The 18280-nt window shown below is 44.3% G+C and overlaps 1 protein-coding gene across 4 annotated transcripts in view; it reads right to left on the bottom strand.

The window, feature by feature from the left end:
• PLXNA1 (plexin A1) overlaps nucleotides 1-18280 on the bottom strand; it is a 305584-nt gene that overhangs the window by 31343 nt on the left and 255961 nt on the right. For all 4 annotated transcript variants that reach the window (XM_073644943.1, XM_073644947.1, XM_073644946.1 and 1 more), the window contains exons 22-23: nucleotides 16353-16609; nucleotides 10382-10448 (exon numbers count right to left, since the gene is read on the bottom strand). In XM_073644943.1, the coding sequence (XP_073501044.1) occupies nucleotides 10382-10448; nucleotides 16353-16609 (324 nt within the window). The remainder of the gene's footprint in view (nucleotides 1-10381; nucleotides 10449-16352; nucleotides 16610-18280) is intronic.

Genomic DNA, 18280 nt, shown 5'->3' with positions numbered 1-18280 from the left:
GGATGGTTTTCAACCTTAGGATGAAAACAAAAATATTATTATCCACTAGCAGCAAACAGAGATATTGGAAGTAGTGCGGCATTGAAATACAGAAAAACGCTAAAAGGTAGAAAAAAAAGCAGAGAAAGATAAGATTGCAAGCTCCTGTGGACAGGGTTGGATGCGGGTGTCCAGCGTTGTATGTGAACAAGGCTTCAATTCGCTGACAACAAGCGGAAATCTCAAAAACAGCGACAAGTTTAAAAGAGAAACTTGCAGAAACTTTCCATTTCACAATCATTAAGCTTCATGTACATGAGATTTCAGTAACTGGCAATGTGCCAGGCGCGTGATCACGTCTAGTGTTGAGCCACCCCCGTAGTGTTCGAGTTCGGTTCGGTTCGTCGAACACCTTCGAACACCGTTAAAACCAATGGCAGGCAAACAAAAACACATAGAAACACATAGAAAACACCTTCAAAGGTGTCCAAAAGCTGACAAACTGCTCAGAAGACACAACTAACACATGGAAAAGTGACAAGTACATATAGTCATGCGAAAAGAAAAGAGGTGGAGGAGTAAAAGGAGGGGGAGACACAGATATAGGCATGTCATGCCCTTCTAAAATCCAAAAAGTGAGAAGCCGAGACGGCCAGTCCGCTCCTGCCCGTGCCACCTCCGTGTCGCCGGGTTTGTGCCAGAGCCGCGGTGAACCCTGACGGCCAGCCCCCCTCTCCCAATACTGGTGCCTGTCCGCTGGTGGGTCGAGAGAGCCCCCCTGTGGTGGAGGCAGCTCTAAGCTTTTTAATTTAAATTGTCCCTCTAATTTGAATGAATACACTTTAAATCCATTTACAAGGATCTATTGGAGGGCAAGTCTCATGCCAGCAGCCGCGTAATTCCAGCTCCAGTAGCGTCCACTAAAGCTGCTGCAGTTAAAAAGCTTTTATAAGGATCGAGCTCGGCTGTCCACCGCAAGGCATCCTAGTGCCAGTCCCAGCCCCTATGCCTTGGGGTGCCTCCTGATGCTCTTCACTAAGTATCCCGTGGTCCCGAAGCATTTCCTTTGAAAAAATTAAGTGTCCAAACTACAGGTGGTGTAGCTTGCTTAACAGCCGGGATAATCCGCTGACTAGCAGACACTGCTACAAGGCACAAAGTATTTCCTGGGCTAGATGCAGTTAAAAATTTGTAAGTAGATACTCTCGTTGGATGCTGAGAAAGCATTCCATAGAGTCTCCTGGCACGCCATATATGATTCTCTTAAAAAGCTTGGGGTAGGGGTCTAGGGGACCCTTTTATAGCCAAAATCACGGCCCTGTATCACAATACGTCACCTAGGCTGAAGATAAATGGAACTGTAGCACCGAGGGCTCGGTTGCTACAGACGTATTGCACCTCACCCAGAGGTGTGATATCTCACTCTCAGATAAGGATGGAGTGTGGATCAGGACCCGACACCTGCATGCATTACACCACATTGCCGTGGGGCAGGGCGACCAATATGCCCCTGAGATGGGCACGACAGTCCCTGTCCCTGGCTGCAGTGGGGGGAGGGAACACTGAGGAAGGGGAACCCTGCAGTGCAGGAGCAGGGAGGAAGCAGTTCCTGGGTGCATTGAGAAGGGAGTATAAAAGGTGGGCACCATCTTAGTTCAGTGCAGAGAAGTCTGAGCAGAAGTGGCAGGGAGCAGGGGCTCTGCATGAGCTCTGCTCCGGAGGCGGGCCTAGTAACAGAGGCCCAGGCCTGCAAGAGGGAGAAGGAAGGAAGAGGAGCGGAGAAGGCTCCAGGAACGAGGAATGAAGGGATCCCAGGGGTGCGGACGGGCGAGTCGCCACCGCACGCCCGAATCCACCTGCGTGGAGGGGTCAGGCCAAAGGGGGAGACCGGTCCCCGAACTAGTGGAGGCAGGAAACGACCCTCAGCTAGAAACCGGAGGCTCTGACATTTTATGTGGCGCAGCCCCTTGCTCCACCCGCTAGGAAGGCACCACATAGGGTCAGGGAAACTGGCGCCAAGTTTACCAAGAGGAGGCCCGAGGCAGCCGGACAGAAGTGTTGGTAAGAAAGGCCAGACAAAGGACACACAAAGGGGGTCCTGTGAAGCGCTCCAAAGTTATCTGGGAGTTGTCTGAGCCCCTCACCTGGTGAGCACAGTACGACGTGGGCAGCCGTTACCTGCAGACGTGGTCTGGATAATAAGAACTGTGAGTAAAGGCCCTGAACTGCATCACTGACTCCGTGTCGTTACTGCTGCTGCCCTGCACCATCACCCCCATCCTCCGCATACACTGCCCTGAGGCTATACTCCTCCCGTGGGGAGTTATGCTACGCTCTGCTGCACCCACAACACCAGCCTTAGCGGTCTGCCCTGTAGCGGCGGTTCACTCTGACCGCAATCCACGGGTGGCGTAGTCGGACATTTAAACATGAAAACCACATAAATAGTTCCGCCACTGGTTTGACCGCCCTGAGCCACGGAACCGGATCGCCGCCACGAAGACTACAACCACCAGCATCCACCAAAAAGGGTCCGGCTCCGGGTGTCCCAAGGCCCAGGGGGTGCGTCAGAACATTTTCATCACCTTTCACAATCACCAATGGGACAAGGCAGGGATGTCCTCTGTCCCCTCTCTTATACATCCTAGTGACGGAGCACCTGCTCTCATCAATTCGCCATAACCCCAATATTAGGTGGATTGAGGTGGGAGGCACCGAGTACAAGTGCTCTCTATTTGCTGATGATGTCCTAGTATATATCACTCAATCACAAATATCCATCCCTGCTGTTATGGCTGAAATAGATCACTTTGTTACATGGTAAAATTTTAAAATCAATGCAGCGAAGTCTGAGGCCCTCGATGTCTCCCTCCCTAAATCCATATAGGATTCCATCCAGTCCAACTTTCCCTTTGCCTGGCCCTCACAGGGTATCAAATACTTAGGAATTCCTATTCATAGAGACCTCTCCCATCTATGTTATCTTAATTTTGGGCCCTTTATTGAACAATTCCATACAGACCACGGTTGGCAAGTTAGAACTGTAAGATTCACTACGTGAACCACTGGTGTTTTGTGGAAAAGCACATGTAAGATTCTGCAACAGTCTCTGCTGATACTCCTGCATGCGTGCATCCCTTTCTATGGCAGGAATAATTTCTGCAAATTTACTTTTGTACCGGGGATCTAACAGTGTGGCAACCCAGTAGTCAGGATTATTTCTAATTCTCACAATTCGAGGGTCATGTTGCAGGTAGTGCAGCAAGAAGGCACTCATGTGTGTTGCACATCCAGGAGCACCAAGTCCCTGTTGTGTTGGTGGCGAGGTAACAATCATGCTTCCTTCCTCTGTCCTCTCCCCCCAACCTCGCACAACAGAAATGTGATCAAGGTCTCCCTCATCTGATGAGTCTTCCATCAGTTCGTCCTCCACTTCTTCCTGGGCTCCTGCACCTTCCTCACTAGTTTGGCTGCTACCATGCGCCCTGGTAAAATAATCTCCCCCACCCTCACATGCCTGCCGCCCTGGTGCTGCCGACCGTCTGGACCTTGCAGATGTTAGCCCTTCCGCATACAACTCCTCCTCCTCTACTTCCTCCACCTCCTCTTGTGCCACCACCTGACTCCGAATTCTGTTTAACATGTGCTCCAGCATGTAAATCACCGGAATAGTCATGCTGATAATGGCATCGTCAGCACTAAACATCTTCGTCGTCATTTCAAAACTGTGCAGAAGGGTGCATAGGTCCCTGATCTGAGACCACTCCTCCAGCGTGATTTGCCCCACCTCTGAATCTCGTTGGCCCAGGCTATACGTCAGAACGTATTGCACCAGGGCTTGTCGGTGCTGCCACAGTCGCTGCAACATGTGCAGAGTTGAATTCCACCGGGTAGGCACATCGCATTTTAGCCGGTGAAGTGGCAGGCCCAACGACTTCTGTAGAGATGTAAGTCGCTGAGCTGCGGGATGCGAACGGCGGAAGTGAGCACACAGCGACCGTGCCCTCTGCAGAAGGCCATCTAGTCTGGGATAGTGGGCTAAAAATTGCTGGACAACCAGGTTCAACACGTGAGCCATACAAGGCACGTGTGTGACATTGCCCCGGCGAAGGGCCGCACCCAGGTTTGCAGCATTGTCGCACACGGCCTTCCCTGGTTTCAGGTCCAGTGGAGACAACCATTCATGAAATTGGTTCTCCAGAGCTGACCACAACTCCTCAGCTGTGTGACTCACATTTCCCAGACATTTCAATGTAAAAACCGCCTGATGACGTTGAGCCCTACTGCCAGCATAGTAAGGAGGTGTGCAGGATCCCTTCTGTGCAGTTAGAAAGCTTGTGGCATGACCAGACAGGCTTTGGGTGCAGGTGGAAGACCGAGAGGAGGTTGAGGAGGCAGAAGCAGTGGAGGAACTTTGACATAAAGAGGATTGACGCACAACTCGTGGGGACGGCAAGACTTGGACAGCAGCCCCTTGTCCTGCTGTCACCATAGTTACCCAGTGCCCAGTCAGCGACATGTAACGCCCCTGTCCATGCCTACTCGTCCAAGTGTCTGTGGTGAAATGCACCCTGTCACACACAGAGTTTCTCAAAGAAGCGGTGATGTTGTGTGCGACATGCTGGTGGAGCGCAGGCACACCTTTCTTTGAGAAGTAGTGCCGACTGGGCATCTGGTACTGGGGCACTGCGACGGACATAAGGTCTCGAAAATCCTCTGTGTCCACCAGGCGGAAAGGCAGCATTTCTGTAGCCAAGAGCTTGCAGATGGTGAAATTCAACCTCTTAGCTTTCTCATGGCTAGGAGGAAATGGTCTTTTACTTGTCCACATCTTAGGGACCGAGGGCTGGCTATTGTGCTTAGACGGGGTTGATAAGGGTGTCCCCGGCAAACTGCCGGTCTGTGAGGAAGATGCAGGCGGACATGTTAGGTTGCCTTGATCCAAAGGTGGTGCTATCGATGTCGGACAGCGCTCAAGACCAGCTGGTGTTACCACCTCCAAAGAAAATGATGACCTGCCAATCACGCTGGCTGTTGCGGGTAAAGAGGTGGCAGGTCTGCGCCCCAAAACAGGTGTGACTGCTGTCCCCCCAGTCACAGAGGATGAAGAGGCTGCGGATGCACAAGATATGGCAGACGGTGGTTGGCCCGGCCGGCTAGACCGCATTGTAGCACACTGAGCTTCCCACTGCAACTTATGCTTCATGTCCATGTGCCGGTTCATGCATGAAGTACTCAAACTATGTATTTTTTGGCCTCTACTTAGCTTTTGCTGACAAATGTTACAGATAACACGAGTTGGGTCATCTTTATCGATCTGAAAAAATGCCCAGGCTATGCAAGGCTTAGCACCCATGCGACCTGAAGAGCCACCACGACTTGTGGTGAGAGGCAGAGTTGTGTTTGAGGATGCAGTTGTTGACGTGCTTCCAGTACTACGTCTCTGTCCAGGAAGGCGCAACCTGACCTCGTCGTCACTAGCATCTTCCTCCACCTCCTCTGCTGACCTCATCTCTTGGCTGACTGTGGGTTGACAGTAAGTGGGATCTCCGACCTCATCATCATCACCCTGTGCGTTATCACACCCGTCGTCCTCAGAGCCAACCTGTTCCTGCCCTGACAAAAAACTAAAGTTGTCGCTCCAATCAGGTATTTGAGTCTTATCATCGTCTTCCTCATTGTCTCCACCAACAGGAGTTACAGTTTGGGAATGAGGGTCTACATTATGGTCAGAACCTTCTGCGTCTGGTCCTGGATCCGACTCATAAAGATTCTGGGCATCAGTGCAGATCATTTCCTCGTCTGGATTCACAGAAGCGCTGGAGTCGACCTCTGATTCCCAGGCTATAGTATGAGTAAACAGCTCTGCAGACTCAACCATCTGTTCTACCTCATACTCAGACGGGCAGCTGGAGATTTGGGAGCTGTGAGGAAGCAAGTGCGATTTGGGTGACACCTTTGAGGACTGGAGTATTTGTGATGTTGAAGTTGATGTGGAGGAGAGCCCACTTAAAGGAGCACTTGATATCCGTTGAAGCACCTGCTGTTTTTGTGCCTCATCTGGAATTTGTAGCGATTGGCGTGGCCGTAAGAAAGGGATCTTATCACATTGTCCGCTAAAAGAAGTAGACATTTTAGTTTGGCTGGAAGATGGTCTTTCTTCTGCACCTACCCCACGGACACAACCTTTTTTCCCCTTCCCAACACGCCTATTCCCCTTACCACCAGCAGCAGGCCTTTTTCCACTCATTTTGGTGGTTAACTAATTCACAACTCTGGAGTTGTTTGCACAAAAAAACAATGGATGGTAACCGAGCAGAGCTGAGTGGCCAAACTGTGGTATTAGGCCAAAACTATTGGCTGGGTTAGATGCAGAAAAAAATTATTTTTAATTTGCAACCTGATGGAGGTCAGTATAGATGGACTAATAGACCAAGTCCCACACACTGCTAGAAGCCCAAATATTTTTTCAGAGCTAGATGCAGAAAAAAATTATTTTTAATTTGCAACCTGATGGAGGTCAGTATAGATGGACTAATAGACCAAGTCCCACACACTGCTAGAAGCCCAAATATTTTTTCAGAGCTAGATGCAGAAAAAAATTATATTCAATTTGCAACCTGCTGGAGGTCAGTATAGATGGACTAATAGACCAAGTCCCACACACTGCTAGAAGCCCAAATATTTTTTCAGAGCTAGATGCAGAAAAAAATTATATTCAATTTGCAACCTGATGGAGGTCAGTATAGATGGACTAATAGACCAAGTCCCACACACCGCTAGAAGCCCAAATATTTTTTCAGAGCTAGATGCAGAAAAAAATTATTTTTAATTTGCAACCTGATGGAGGTCAGTATAGATGGACTAATAGAACAAGTCCCACACACTGCTAGAAGCCCAAATATTTTTTCAGAGCTAGATGCAGAAAAAAATTATATTCAATTTGCAACCTGCTGGACGTCAGTATAGAAGGACTAATAGAACAAGTCCCACACACTGCTAGAAGCCCAAATATTTTTTCAGAGCTAAATGAAGAAAAAAATTATTTTTAATTTGCAACCTGATGGAGGTCAGTATAGATGGACTAATAGACCAAGTCCCACACACTGCTAGAAGCCCAAATATTTTTTCAGAGCTAGATGCAGAAAAAAATTATATTCAGTTTGCAACCTGATGGAGGTCAGTATAGATGGACTAATAGAATGATGCTATGCCCAAAAGATTTTACTTCACTAGGTGCAGTAAAAAAATTGGCATTCTATACACAGGTGGTATATCTTGCAACACAGATAGGCTACTCCACTGACTAACACACTCTGCAATAGGCCAAAAAGGATTAGCTTTGCTAGATTCAGCCAAATGCTGTGAAAAAAACTTGCACAGCACTGGCACAGACCTGCCTGGCAAAAACTGATAGGAACTGATGTAACCTAGTCCTGAAAAGGACTCCAATTACAATTAGTCTTTACTCCCACAACCTATCTATTTAAGAGCACAGACCTGCCTGATAAAAGTCGTAGGAAATGCTGTAACCTAGTCCTTAAAAGGACTGCAATCACAACTATTCCCTACTCCCAAGCTATCTGTAGATTTGTGCGAAAATTGGCTTGAAATTAACAAGGTATAGCGCACACAGCAACAGCGGTGCCGTCTAACACGCAGCTGCAGCAGTGAGAAAATGGTGGCGACGGGGAAAATGGCTTGGTCTTATAGGGCAAGGACATGTGACATACACTGCCAATCACACATGCCCTTGCTTGTGTGAAAAAAAGCACTTCGCTCCGTGTGTGCGCTGCTGATAGGCTGACAGATTGCACCTCCCCACTGTAAATGCGGGAAAGAGAAAAAAAAATGGAGATCTTCATTATTCCTGCAGAGATCCATCCCCTGCCCCTCCCCCCACCCCGCTGAACACTCAAACTGCGTATTAACATTAATTTTCATCATTACTGAGAAAAAATCCAGTTATGATTTTGGTGCACGAACAGTTATCGAACATAACCTCGAACAGCCGAATTTTTCTCAAATTGTTCGTGTTCGCCGACCGGCTCGAACACCGCCCAAAACAGCTCGAATTTGAGATTGGCGAACAGTTCGAGTAGAACAACGCTCATCTCTAATCACGTCACCATGGGGCAGCATTCATCACCTGTCACCCCCAGAGATGGCCGCCGGGCAGATTTACCTACCAGGAGGATATAACTCCGGTTTTATATGTGTGTGTCCCTTTATTTCCAGACATGAGTCACATGCTTGGCATGATATGCCAGGGTGCAAGGCTGCAAATTACGCTTGCAGGGTATAGTGGTAATTTGGCAGTGAAAATATTGTAGAGTCGGTGACCGATGTGAGGTAGGAGGGTCCCGCCGGCTGGACTTTCCATTCACGGCCCGCAGTAGAAGAACTGGAGGGCATGGCGGAGCTGTACCAGTGCGGTACATTAAGAGCGGGTAATGAGCGGGTAGGTGGACGGATTGAGCGGGTCCCCGGAGGATGGAGAGCTTTCACCAGCTTACTGCAGATTAAATGGCCACTTTCAGCCTCGAGTACGGAGGCTTCAAACTCTCGGCCTAATATTAAACCTACATTTCGGAGGCGCGGGCACAAGAGGACGTATTCTACAAACCGTAAGAGATCAAGCAAATGATCTCAAGAAAACTCTACACTGTGTTAAAGGGGAATTCTACCTGTGCAGCTGCTATAGAGCACATCTTAAAGGGCTATTTCACTGTGGGAAGCTTCACACCGGGAGCCTTACCCAGGAGCACAAGGCGGCTCACCCTCCCCCGAAACCCCTTGGGGCAATTCTGAATATCATGGTATAATGAAACATTTAACTGGCAAAACCACTGCTTGGCTGTCAGGAAATGGGAATATTTCTAATGAAGCCTTGAGCCTCTTTAGACCTTACATCTCCCACACAGCTGCTGGATTTGTTACAATGTATCAGTGCAGGCAGTAAAAAGGAAACCTGTCGATACCTTTTTATACATGGAAGCAGTGGTACAGCTGGGTGGGTGCGTATACCCCAATAAAAAGGACACCTACATTGTAGAGATGCGATGATCCAGTGATGAAAAAATTAGTGTTCAGGTCACATGCAAATCAGTCGGGAAGTGCACAGGGGGCGTGGCCATGCACATAGATGGCAGATAGGTCGCCTTTCACAAGTCTCATCCCGCAGAGAACGACGGCCAAGACATTTTTACTGCTTCTCTTACAAAGGACTGACTGTACTGATCCACTGTAACAAACCCTGCAGCTGTGCGAGAGCAGGGGTAAGACTAAATGATCGGTGGATGAGATCAGGGAACGTCATCTATCCAAATGGCCTGAAACCTGTATGCACCTTGCTCATTTAATTACTTCTTTTTAAGATCGTTTACTTGGTTTCATCTGTTTTTTTTTCTTGCCATGATTTTACATAATTTGCGTCTTTCTTGAAACATTCCAAAATATTTGTGCAAAAAGTACCCCAGTGCCCCGGCGGCATAAAAATTCACAAAAAATAATTATTTTAAGTCTGAAAGTGCAACAAAAAAACAAACCAAAACAAGGGAAAAATATTGTACAAATTCCACCAGCGAACAGAATAGAAAAAGCACAAAACACAAGAGGTGACTCGGCCCCAGGTTTGGTTTCACGGTGTTTCTGCGCGATCTACACGGCAGCGGAGGCTCCTTCCATAGCTTTATGTTACAGACCAGGGTGGAGTGTCCCTTTAAGCAGCTCATGTGGTAGACGGCGCTGTAATAAGAAACTGCCCGTCAGTTTCCGAGCTTTTTGCCAAAATGTTTTGTTCTTTTTTCCACTCCGCTGATTTTATTTTGATTGTTCCGATGTCTCAATATTTATTCCTTTCCATATGGTGTAAAAAAAACGGTAACAATTTAGAAAGGCGTCGTCGTGTTTCCTGGATCGGGATTGCCATCTGCATTCCCCTGGTGGAATCAATCAGAATAAAATGTTCCTGGCAGAGGCTTCCTCTCATTATTTCACTTTTCTATCATTCAATGGGGTATAAGAAACAAGAGACGACTCCGCAGGAGACATTTTTGGAGGATCCCGTATAATGATCGCGTCTACGGAAAATCCTGGAAAACTCCACTGATCGGCCACCTACATCTAACCCTCGGTATAGCCAGAACCCCCTAAATATCGGTGCTCAGTGGTTCATTCCATACCACACAAAGCATTTCTCTTTTAAAAACGACTGCATCATTGTGGAACAGACCACTGCACGCACAATATGGGGGTGTTATAAAACTATGAAAGTTTGTGCAGTCAATTCTCAAGGATGTAAAAAAAATCCCAGTCCATTGTACAGGTCCGTCATATAAAAACATTGCTTCCTCCAATGATCACGTGGTCAGTCGCTCACCATTTAATAAAAGAGGTTTACCTTTAAGAACTTGTATAGAAGGAACGTGAACCAGTTTGTCAGCATCTTCTCAGCCACAGACTCCGTCCTGAGAGAATAAGAAAACGGAAATAATATTATAGAAAAGGCAGTAATTTGAGATGGAGTATTACCCTGCAGGTTATAACAGCAGCCTAAAATGTTACTGTCACTTTAAATTTTTTTTAAAAAAGTTAAAGGTGTTCATTGTATTAGACATATGAGTTCTATTATGAACATTTACCTCGTGCCTACAGGTCTTTATAGGATCCCATGTATATAATTAGGATGTGCCCGGCCAGTCACCGACACTCCACCGGAGACGCGGCACAAGCGTGCGGATTATATTAATCTACCAGCCACCCAGAGGCAGCGAGGAGCGATCTTCATTGATCTCTATGCAAACAAGATTGCTTCTCCTCTCTCTTTTGGAGTCTGCCCCGGGGAACCACAAAAAAACCTGCAGTCATAGTTTTGTACCAGCAATAAAGAGACCAGACATCAAAGGGGCGATCACTTATAGCAGCCGGAGAAGGCGGTAATGAGATGCATTCATGCGCCATTATACCGGACCTGTTCAGGGAGACGCAGATCACACGGCTTAATCCCTCCGGTCCTGGAGGACGTGCAGCGCCGAAGGGGTTAAGCATCACACTGTAGACATCTGTCAGACATGACAACAGCGATCTATCTGCTAATGGAGCAAGGAGGCTTTCATCCCATCCGTGGGCGATTCCAGTCAAATAAACTATACTCATCATTCACATTACTAATTGTAATACCGTAACTGGACAAAAATCCAATGTACCGCCAAACCGGGAATAAACTCCAATCACGTCATACTGTGCAGTATTACAGGAGTTCTATACTTGTACATAGGGGCAGCATTATAGTAGTTATATTCTTGTATATAGGGGGCAGTATTATAGTAGTTATATTCTTGTACATAGGGGCAGTATTATAGTAGTTATATTCTTGTACATAGGGGCAGTATTATAGTAGTTATATTCTTGTACAGAGGGGCAGCATTATAGTAGTTATATTCTTGTATATAGGGGGCAGTATTATAGTAGTTATATTCTTGTACATAGGAGCAGTATTATAGTAGTTATATTCTTGTATATAGGGGGCAGTATTATAGTAGTTATATTCTTGTACATAGGGGCAGTATTATAGTAGTTATATTCTTGTACATAGGAGCAGTATTATAGTAGTTATATTCTTGTATATAGGGGGCAGTATTATAGTAGTTATATTCTTGTACATAGGAGCAGTATTATAGTAGTTATATTCTTGTACATAGGGGGCAGTATTATAGTAGTTATATTCTTGTACATAGGGGGCAGTATTATAGTAGTTATATTCTTGTACATAGGGGGCAGCATTATAGTAGTTATATTCTTGTACATAGGGGCAGTATTATAGTAGTTATATTCTTGTATATAGGGGGCAGTATTATAGTAGTTATATTCTTGTACATAGGGGGCAGTATTATAGTAGTTATATTCTTGTACATAGGGGGCAGCATTATAGTAGTTATATTCTTGTACATAGGGGGCAGTATTATAGTAGCTATATTCTTGTACATAGGGGGCAGTATTATAGTAGTTATATTCTTGTACATAGGGGGCAGTATTACAGTAGTTATATTCTTGTACATAGGGGGCAGTATTATAGTAGTTATATTCTTGTACATAGGGGGCAGTATTATAGTAGTTATATTCTTGTACATAGGGGGCAGTATTATAGTAGCTATATTCTTGTACATAGTGGGCAGTATTATAGTAGTTATATTCTTGTACATAGGGGGCAGTATTATAGTAGTTATATTCTTGTACATAGGGGGCAGTATTATAGTAGTTATATTCTTGTACATAGGGGGCAGTATTATAGTAGTTATATTCTTGTACATAGGGGGCAGTATTATAGTAGTTATATTCTTGTACATAGAGGGCAGTATTATAGTAGTTATATTCTTGTACATAGGGGGCAGTATTATAGTAGTTATATTCTTGTACATAGGGGGCAGTATTATAGTAGTTATATTCTTGTACATAGGGGCAGTATTATAGTAGTTATATTCTTGTATATAGGGGGCAGTATTATAGTAGTTATATTCTTGTATATAGGGGGCAGTATTATAGTAGTTATATTCTTGTATATAGGGGGCAGTATTATAGTAGTTATATTCTTGTATATAGGGGGCAGTATTATAGTAGTTATATTCTTGTATATAGGGGGCAGTATTATAGTAGTTATATTCTTGTACATAGGAGCAGTATTATAGTAGTTATATTCTTGTACATAGGAGCAGTATTATAGTAGTTATATTCTTGTACATAGGAGCAGTATTATAGTAGTTATATTCTTGTACATAGGGGGCAGTATTATAGTAGTTCTATTCTTGTACATAGGGGGCAGTATTATAGTAGTTATATTCTTGTACATAGGGGGCAGTATTATAGTAGTTATATTCTTGTACATAGGGGGCAGTATTATAGTAGTTATATTCTTGTACATAGGGGCAGTATTATAGTAGTGATATTCTTGTACATAGGGGGCAGTATTATAGTGGTTATATTCTTGTACATAGGGGCAGTATTATAGTGGTTATATTCTTGTACATAGGGGCAGTATTATAGTGGTTATATTCTTGTACATAGGGGCAGTATTATAGTGGTTATATTCTTGTACACAGGGGGCAGTATTATAGTGGTTATATTCTTGTACATAGGGGCAGTATTATAGTGGTTATATTCTTGTACATAGGGGGCAGTATTATAGTAGTTATATTCTTGTACATAGGGGCAGTATTATAGTAGTTATATTCTTGTACATAGGGGGCAGTATTATAGTAGTTATATTCTTGTACATAGGGGGCAGTATTATAGTAGTTATATTCTTGTATATAGGAGCAGTATTATAGTAGTTATATTCTTGTACATAGGGGCAGTATTATAGTAGTTATATTCTTGTACATAGGGGGCAGTATTATAGTAGTTATATTCTTGTACATAGGGGGCAGTATTATAGTAGTTATATTCTTGTACATAGGGGGCAGTATTATAGTAGTTATATTCTTGTATATAGGAGCAGTATTATAGTAGTTATATTCTTGTACATAGGGGGCAGTATTATAGTAGTTATATTCTTGTACATAGGGGGCAGTATTATAGTAGTTATATTCTTGTATATAGGAGCAGTATTATAGTAGTTATATTCTTGTAACAGAGTAATTTTGGAGTAAATGTTTGTCTATGACACGAATCCTAGTTTATCAGTGACTGAGCGGTATTATGGGTATTTGATGAGGAGCGCTCATCCTTAGTGCCGGGCGCTGTGTTTCTGAGCTTCTCTGGCTCCAGCTGTACTGAGGATCATGGACAGGTAGAGAGAAAGCAATAAATAAACAATAAGAGCTTCATTTACAGCCAAATCCGACGGTCACAGAGTCTTGAAGTGCAATTTCTGTCACCAGGCCTGTGATCAATAGACAGAGGATGGGAAGATATTGAATTAATGAAGATAATGTATTTTTTAGCAGAACCTCGGCTTTTGCATTCGGAAATCGATTTGATTGTGTCTAATTCTTCTTTTCAGCGCCGGCTCTGTGCGTCGATTGATTTCTTTCAGCCTTTTTAATCATTTTCGCATGTGCGGAGCATTGTGCTCAGGATACGGGATCGGACAAGTGGATGGGATGTCAAGACTGCAGCCGCTCTGCTGCTGAATGCTCCAGGATGTAAAGTAACAAAGCGCAGACTCAGCTGATACATTGTTACCAACTCATCATCATCATATAATCCCTGAGAGGAGTCCGGGATCACAAACAGCCAGTATCCGAATATATGTAATATCCAGAGGAGATCGGCGAGGAAGTTATATGTTCCATGAAATACTGGTAATAGTATCTGTTGCTGCGCTATCACAGGTCATCTAAGCTGTAAGTACAGAATAATGAGTGCAGCTCTGAAGTATAATACAGGATGTAACTCAATATCAGTACGGGATAAGTAATGCACAGCGGGTGAAATAAGTATTGAACACGTCCTCAATTTTTTTTAATAAATCTATTTCTAAAGGTGTTATTGGCATGAAATTCTCACCAAATGTCGGTAACAACCCATCCAATCCACACAGGCAAAGAAATCACAATAGATGTCCATAAATTAAGTGTAATAATGTGAAATGACACAGGGAAAAAGTACTGAACGCGCGTATTGAAATTCAATACTTCGTAAAAAGCCTTGGTTGGTGATGACAGCTTCAAGACACCTCTTGTATGGAGAAACTAGTCGCAGGCATTGCTCAGGTGTGATTTAGCCCATTCTTCCACAAAATCACTCTTCACATCCTGAAGGTCCCATGGGCCCCTTCTATGAGCTCTGAGCTTTAGTTCCTTCCATACATTTTCTATTGGATTCAGGTCCGGTGATAGGAGCTTTTTTTTTTGTTTCTCTGATACCAATTGAGAGTTACCTTTGTTGTGTGTTTGGGATCATTGTCTTGCTGAAATGTTCACCCTGGTTTCACCTTCATCATCCTGGTAGATGGCAGCAGATTTTTTATCAAGAATGTCTCGGTATAACTGTCCATTCATCGCTCCTTAAATTATATGAAGGTTGCCAGCGCCGTATGCTGAAAAAACAGCCCCACACCATGATGTTCCCACCTCCAAACTTCACTGTTGGTATGGTGTTTTTGGGGTGATATGCAGTGCCTTTTGTCCTCCATACATGGTGCGTATTATGGCATCCAAAGAGTTGAATTTTGGTCTTATCTGACCAGACTATATTCTCCCAGTATTTCACAGGTTTGTCTAAATGTTGTTGCACAAACTGTAAATGCGTTTTAACTTGCCTTTTGTCCACCAATGGAGTCTTGTGTGGTGAGCGTTCATACAGGCCACGGAGGTTGAGTGCATTCATTACCTGTTGTTTTTTTTTAACAATTTTATCTGCTGATTGTAGGTGTTTCTGTAGCTCTCCACAGGTGGTCCTTGGCTCTTGGACAACATATCTGATAATTCTTTTCACTCCGCTGAAAATTATGATCTGTCAATTTCTGGATTATGGCCCAAACAGTCAGTTTAGAAATGCTTCTGTAACCAATGCCATTAGTATGTTTTGTAACAATAAGGTTGCAAAGGTTTTGAGACAGCTCACTGGTTTTACCAATCATGAGATGTTTCTTGTGTGGCACCTTGGTAATGAGACCATCAGTTGAAGGAGCGGATATTAATTTTCACTAAGTTGCAGAATTGCTTTCTAATTACGGATAGAATTCAGCTTGTGTCAGGACTTTCCATGGCTTTTTGTACCTCTCTTTCTTCATGTGTTCAATACTTTTTCCATGGATCATTTCTTATTATTACACAACTTAATTTATGGACATCTATGGTTTGATTTCTTTGCCTGTGTGGATTGAATGGGTTGTTACTGACATTTGGTGAGAATTTCATGTCTATAGCATCTTTAGAAATATATTTAGTTACAAAATTTGTGACTTGTGCAGTACTTATTTCACCCGCTGTATGTACACAAATTTCTGCACCAGCAGAAATTTGAGTGCAGCTCTGGAGTATAATACGTGATGTAACTCAGGATCAGTACAGGATCAGTAATGTAATGTATGTACACAGTGACTGCACCAGCAGAATAGTGAGTGCAGCTCTGGAGTATAATACAGGATGTAACTCAGGATCAGTAATGTAAGGTATGTACACAGTGACTGCACCAGCAGAATAGTGAGTGCTGCTCTGGAGTATAATACAGGAGGTAACTCAGGATCAGTAATGTAATGTATGTACACAGTGACTGCTCCAGCAGAATAGTGAGTGCAGCTCTGGAGTATAATACAAGATGTAACTCAGGATCAGTAATGTAATGTATGTACACAGTGACTGCACCAGCAGAATAGTGAGTGAAGCTCTTGAGTACAATATAGGGTTAACGCATATTCCTGCCATTCTCACCTTCTCAGGAGCAGTTTCGGGTGGTTCTTGCTCTCCAGGTTCTTCTCAATCAGGTCAGACAGAAGCTGTTTGAGGACCCCAGTGGCATACTCCATCTCCCCCTGCAGAGCCGTCATGATGAGGGAGGCGACATTTCCTCGGTCTCTCATGGAGAAACTGCGTTGGGCTTCCAAGGTGCGGATGAAGGTCAGCAGGAAATGCTTCTTGTTCAGGAGCTGCCCAAAGAGGTTCAGGGCCTTCTCCACATTGGCTTGGACCTGCAATGAGGAAGACCGACAACAGTTAGGGATATAAACCACAATCGTGTAAATTTTCCATCTCCTGTAAATGTAGTCTATTGCTTGCAGTTATCAGCCATTTATTGCTGTCTGGTATCAGCTGCTGTTATAGTGCAGCTGAACTTTTAAAAGCAGAGGACTTTTATGTTAGTGTCCCTTTAAATGAGCACGTAATCGTGTCTGACATTTCAGCAACAAGAATTTCATACAAAGCAATAAATGGCGCCATCTGTGCTAATAAACCGCACGCAGGTGAGCGTAAATGCAGCGCGATATAGGGGCTCTTCATCATGGTGGAGTGTGGAGGGGGGGTGCTATTAGCACCAATCCCATGCAGACATTTCCTTGGCTCGCTCCTGGTCTCTTACCCATTTCTCCGTCGCTGATTAATACAACCATTAGGTGAAATTATCAGTCAGGTTTCATATAGTTCAAGAGTCCTCAACCTTTGCAAAGGGGGGAAAAAAACCTCCACAGAAGCCCCCGCAGCTGCCATATTAATCACAGGAGCATTCATACATTCATTGGGCACTGAAGACGGAAGATGCCAAGTGGGTTTTTTTGCCGTACGTCAATTGCTTTTAACAGTTATTCCTGCCGAGATCTGAAGAACAGAAGCGTCACCTCCAGCTCCACTCACCGATCACTGCCGGGAGCAGGAAAGTGACTGTACACGAGCAGTAATGTATGTACACAGTGACTGCACCAGAAGAATAGCGAGTGCAGCTCTGGAGTATAATACAGGATGTAACTAAGGATCAGAAATGTAATGTATGTACACAGTGACTGCACCAGCAGAATAGTGAGTGCAGCTCTGGAGTATAATACAGGATGTAACTAAGGATCAGAAATGTAATGTATGTACACAGTGACTGCACCAGAAGAATAGCGAGTGCAGCTCTGGAGTATAATACAGGATGTAACTAAGGATCAGAAATGTAATGTATGTACACAGTGACTGCACCAGAAGAATAGCGAGTGCAGCTCTGGAGTATAATACAGGATGTAACTCAGGATCAGAAATGTAATGTATGTACACAGTGACTGCACCAGAAGAATAGCGAGTGCAGCTCTGGAGTATAATACAGGATGTAACTCAGGATCAGTAATGTAATGTATGTACACAGTGACTGCACCAGAAGAATAGTGAGTGCAGCTCTGGAGTATAATACAGGATGTAACTCAGGATCAGAAATGTAATGTATGTACACAGTGACTGCACCAGAAGAATAGCGAGTGCAGCTCTGGAGTATAATACAGGATGTAACTCAGGATCAGTAATGTAATGTATGTACACAGTGACTGCACCAGAAGAATAGCGAGTGCAGCTCTGGAGTATAATACAGGATGTAACTCAGGATCAGAAATGTAATGTATGTACACAGTGACTGCACCAGAAGAATAGCGAGTGCAGCTCTGGAGTATAATACAGGAGGTAACTCAGGATCAGAAATGTAATGTATGTACACAGTGACTGCACCAGCAGAATAGTGAGTGCAGCTCTGGAGTATAATACAGGATGTAACTCAGGATCAGTAATGTAATGTATGTACACAGTGACTGCACCAGAAGAATAGCGAGTGCAGCTCTGGAGTATAATACAGGATGTAACTCAGGATCAGTAATGTAATGTATGTACACAGTGACTGC

Source organism: Phyllobates terribilis, unplaced genomic scaffold (assembly GCF_046119375.1).
Source record: "Phyllobates terribilis strain yellow unplaced genomic scaffold, ASM4611937v1 Scaffold_8__6_contigs__length_399053987, whole genome shotgun sequence".
Classification (NCBI taxonomy): Eukaryota; Metazoa; Chordata; class Amphibia; order Anura; family Dendrobatidae; genus Phyllobates; species Phyllobates terribilis.
This window is presented reverse-complemented; position numbering and strand designations above follow the sequence as displayed.